Below are 5000 nucleotides of genomic sequence, written 5' to 3'. Positions count from 1 at the left end.
CAGCACCAATGTCTAACTCTGGGACTAACCTTTAGATAACAAGTTGTTGGTGATGTTTTCTGGTCAAGTCTTTACAGGTGTTTAAAGAGTATTGTCTTAGTATGCTTTTGACGAACTGAGCATGTGTTGTTGAATATGTGTCTGTCTGTAAATAGTTTGCCGTGGTGATACAACATTGTTCTACAAAATATGGAACAAGCTTCTTTAATAATCTGTGTTACATGATTGTCCTCACTTTCAAAATGACTTTCCATGGCATGCTTATCTAAATCTGTAAAAATTGATGGCCCTAATCTTTCTGTTACTTTTATTATCACTTTACTTATTGTTGTGCTATTGACTGCTCTCAAAGGTCCCTCCTTGTGTGTAGTTAGAATTTCTCTCAAACAAAGGTCAGCTGCTGTAATAACTTTATAAAAATCTTCAGATGGATATAATAATCCCCCCCTGTCTTTTCTTTCGGTAAAACTAGATGATGATGGTTTGCTTGAATCAGGATTGTCTAATGAGGCTAAAAATTCTGAACAAACAGAACATTTGATTTTGTCTCGTAATTTCCTTGCGATAAATCCAGACATATAATACAAAACATCTGAATGGTACTCTGAGGGCTGGCAAAGGGTTTTCGTAAAGATCATAGTTTTTCTGTCCAATTCAGGTTGAAAAGAGTTTGTCGAATTGTCAACAGTAAAAGATGAATTTTCTTGGAAAAGCTTATTTTCGGGGGCAGGTAAGCAATTAGCATTTTTGGAACTCAGCACACCATTCTTCATCAAAAGAGACCTGAGGGCATATTTAAATTGAAGGACATTCGGGTTATTATTCCAGCCACCTCTTCTTCGTATCCTTGAAAACAATGTCTCCAAATGATCTTGAGAGAGTCTGTAAGTAAGTATGTATTTGTAGTTATTGGCCAAAAGTCGCCGAGATATCAATTCTATGGATGTCAGTGTTGCCAAAAATCCAATAAATCCAGTTTTCCTCTTTGATTGTAGTATTGGCTTGTTAGTATTGTCACATAAAGATGATATATAATTTCTGGCAAAATGAATAAACTCTAATTTTTCCTCAAGATTTTCCTTTGTAATAGGGCTTTTAAATCCTTTTGTACAGAAACTACTGCTGTTGCATAAATCAAACAATTTATCAAATATACGAATAAATTTACAAGTCGCTTCACTTCCAGCAAATTCAGGCAACTTCAAGTCATCCCGAAGAAACATAATGGCAGAAGCAACAGAAGAGCTTAAAGTTTGGGCAGCAAGAGAAACTTTCATTTTATTTTTCACATAATCAATATGTCTTCCTTTTAGCTTGTTGGCAAGGTTTAAATTACTTTCCAGCTGCAGCTTGTGAAGTGCAACAATATAAGACCAATCAATTCTCTCCTCTCCACGGCGCAAACATTTCAGGTCACCCAATGCATTTCTAACATTTTTTAACAAATGACAGGCATCAAAAATAAAGGGAATGGTTTTAGATGAATCCAAGGGGTGAGGAAACTCAGGATCAATGACATCTGAACTTATAGTGCATCCAATAGCAGTTGCAGTCGCTTGGTTAACATAAGCTCCATCACACACAACCCCTTGAACAGAGAAGCCTGCCTCAGACAGCCAAACTATCCCATCATTAATAATCCGTGCTTGCTGGGCTGCACTAATCTTATCAACAAGAAAATAGCCAATAGGGTGCTTAAAATATCGCTTTTGTCCAACGATGAGAAGAGTAAGACTTTCTGAAGCTAATGTGTCTGGTGATGCAACTTGAAGATGACCATGGTTCACATAGCCAGCATAGGTCTGGGATGCAGGGTCAAACACAACTTGCTTCCGAATAGACATCGAATCAAACATAAGACAAACATCCTTCATCAAATCATCCTTTTTAAGTTGAGCTTGCAAGGTATTAAAAACATCTGTAATAAATCCTGGGGAGACATTGTGGGATGCAGACCACCTACGAATGGTATCCGCATGAGGCAAATGCAAATACTTTCTCACATAATTATAAGCCTGAGCACTATAGAAGTGCAAGGAAACAGCAAAGGATTTTAATTCATCAGAAAAACGCATATTATTTTTGGACATATGGGCAGCTTTTAATTCATTTTCAATTAAAGTGAGGGTTTCCGCAGCAAAATTTTCTTTTAGGATGTCAACATTTTCTTCTTTCAACAACTTTTTCTTCTTCAAATCTTCCAAAAGGGATGAAATTTTTACATCTCGACGGGCCAACTTCTTCCTCATGCTACTGAGTTGTTGTTTTTGATGAAGCATCTTTTCTTGGCAAACAAGCAACTTATTTTGGGTCTCTTCTAAGTGGCTTTCAACTGAAGAATAGGCATAATTATGTTCATCAACTTTAGGGGTCTTACTGGGTGTAGCATCTTCAAATGGAGAATTGGGAGCAGCTCGTTTTCGAGGGGATGATCTTGTCTTTTTAATGGCAGGAGACTGTTTATGTTGGGGATAATTTGGAAATACAGATGGGACAGCATTCTCTCTCAATTTTTTTTGGTCTAAACCGAGATAATAATCTTCTAATAAAAAATGGACACTACAGACCCTATCATTTTTTGTAGGTCTCCACTCTGACCCATCTACATTCTTCCTGCTGATTTTAGTAATCCACTTGGACAACAACTCAGGCTTCTTCCATGGAAAGCTGAAAATAAGTGAGGCATTCTAACTAGGACTATCTTGACAATTGGTGTACTATAGTGAAAAACAATCTATCCAGTTGAATTATTTTCTATTGGCAAGGGAAAGACTCCATGGAAAAAAAAGCAATTAGACGTCTAGTACTATACTTATATATTTGTCTTTATCTAGGTCTTCCTGTCAATATACTTATATACTTGTTGATATTCATCTCGGTTCATGTATCTCAAGTTTTGAAAAATAACCACACTACTCTTACACGCCTAGAGTGGAGTGCTTATACTTTGGCCTTTGCAGTTAATTGCAATCGCAAGCTCTCCTCCTCAATTCGAAAACGCATTATAGTTATAGGTTATTATAATACATGATTACACACATTCTCTAACTTCATTTTTACCTCAGGGGAATAGTTCAGATCAGTATGTAGATTTATTTATAAAAATACTTGGGAGACCTTCCATTCTTGCTCTAGTACTAGGGGGTTTGGGAGGGGGGAAACTTTAAAAAAAAAAAAAAGTTTTCCCCTCCCAAACCCCCTACTAGAACAAGAATACTTGGGATGTAGTAGCTTATGGAAGGTCTCCCAAATACTTATGAGATATAGACTCTATATCTAAATCTATCTAGATCCTAGAACATTATCAGTCTCCGTCGCAGTCGTCAGTAGCCCAAAATACAATTAGAATTGATTTATTTCTCTTACCTGTGAAACGACAATGATGTGCCTTTGACAGCTTTATTGTGGCATAAATATACGCAGCAGTTCTGAACCATTTTATTGTGAATTTTAATATTGTTGTGGTGTTTGTTGTGTCGTTATGATGACATTAGATACCGAATGAATGGTAATGTTTACATTCTCAGCCAACAACAAAATGGCGCTAAATGCTTTCATTGGTGGACACTTTTTAGACTCCGTACGTATTCTCATTCGTTTAATTCTATGATATATATATATATATATATATATATATATATATATATATATATATATATATATATATATATATATATATATATATATATATATATATATATATAGTGAGATAAATAGATAGATAGATAGATATATTAGATAGATAGATAGATAGATAGATAGATATATTAGATAGATAGATAGATAGATAGATAGATAGATAGATAGATAGATAGATAGATAGATAGATAGATAGATAGATAGATAGATAGATAGATTGATTGATATATAGATAAGAAGAAATGTTCTTCAACTGTTACATTATTGTTCTTGCTTGCTTTTGTAATCTTCAGGAAATACCATAAAAATTGAAGTAAATGCCATTTTGAATGGTTTTTACAAACTCCTTTTATTGTAAAGATGACCACTGTGAGTTCATAATTTTTCTTTTTATAATTTTATAATATTCTCCCGCTGGGGGAATAAAAGAAACATTTTGAGGTTCAGGTAGCATGATTAAACTGTGAACATGTGATAAACTAATGTCAGTGTTTATATATTCTATTAAACATGCAATGGCCGGGAACCGCATAAAATGTAATTCGGATATATGGAAATAGAGAAGACAAGAACAGTAGATTTCCCAAACCCACAATGTGAGGTCACAAGACCCCACCCTACGTGTGCGGGAGCGCGAGTGCGCGTGCGTGTGTATATATGGATTATTATAATCAAAAATGTGTAAGATAAGTTTAATATGGAGTTGAAACTGACAGTCGTTTCATTTTTAACATTTCAAGCGTTAATTAAATGAAGCAAAACTCACCATTGATCAGATTAATTACGCCAGTTAGCGTCTTTCCTCATTATATTTCTCTCGTTATCCCAATGGAATTAAAACATTGGCAAAACCTCATATTTGTTTTAGACAGAATTCTTTGAAAACAGATATGAACGTTAATATAGCGCAATTTCACGGATTTGCCATTCTCAATGGGCTTCACAATATTTCAGATCTTCTCCTGGCAGAGAATATGTAATAATAATTCGTTTTCATACAGTACAAGGCGCTTTTTAGTCCTTTTTTGTACTAATTCTCACAATATTATGCACTGGTTATAGCTATATAGTCAAAATGTCTCAAAATTGGAAGTTCAACAAAGCTCCATTTCAAAGAAAAAAGCGACAAGATGGGGGCCATTATTAATTCCTTTAATTTAGAGCAAGAAATTTGTTAGCCAAAATAAATAAGCGTTTTGTTATATTATATTTAATTACAAAACATGAAAACCCCAATATGAAAAACAGAATTAATTATTTATCCATTGATTTCAGTGAGGGGGTTTTAGTCAACTATCTACTATGCTATATACCACAAGAAAGAACGGTTTTTTTTTCACTTTTGGTCTGAAAATTTTACT

The 5000-nt window shown here is 34.5% G+C and overlaps 2 protein-coding genes across 6 annotated transcripts in view; one reads left to right on the top strand and one right to left on the bottom strand.

The window, feature by feature from the left end:
* The window catches only part of LOC144975468 (uncharacterized), a 33552-nt gene extending 29983 nt beyond the window's left edge, over positions 1 to 3569 (bottom strand). The window contains exon 1 of one of the 3 annotated variants that reach the window (XM_078919582.1): positions 3367 to 3569. In XM_078919582.1, the coding sequence (XP_078775708.1) occupies positions 3367 to 3437 (71 nt within the window). In that variant the 5' untranslated portion in view covers positions 3438 to 3569. The remainder of the gene's footprint in view (positions 1 to 3366) is intronic. The other 2 variants (XM_078919581.1, XM_078919578.1) reach the window with 2 other exon arrangements.
* The window catches only part of LOC144975467 (uncharacterized), a 59062-nt gene that overhangs the window by 4944 nt on the left and 49118 nt on the right, over positions 1 to 5000 (top strand). The window lies entirely within an intron of this gene.

This window comes from Berghia stephanieae, chromosome 6 (genome assembly GCF_034508935.2).
Source record: "Berghia stephanieae isolate SIO BIC M18660-M18661 chromosome 6, UCSD_Bste_1.3, whole genome shotgun sequence".
Lineage (NCBI taxonomy): Eukaryota > Metazoa > Mollusca > Gastropoda > Nudibranchia > Aeolidiidae > Berghia > Berghia stephanieae.
Note: the sequence above shows the minus strand (reverse complement) of the source record. Positions and strands in the feature narration are given on the sequence as shown.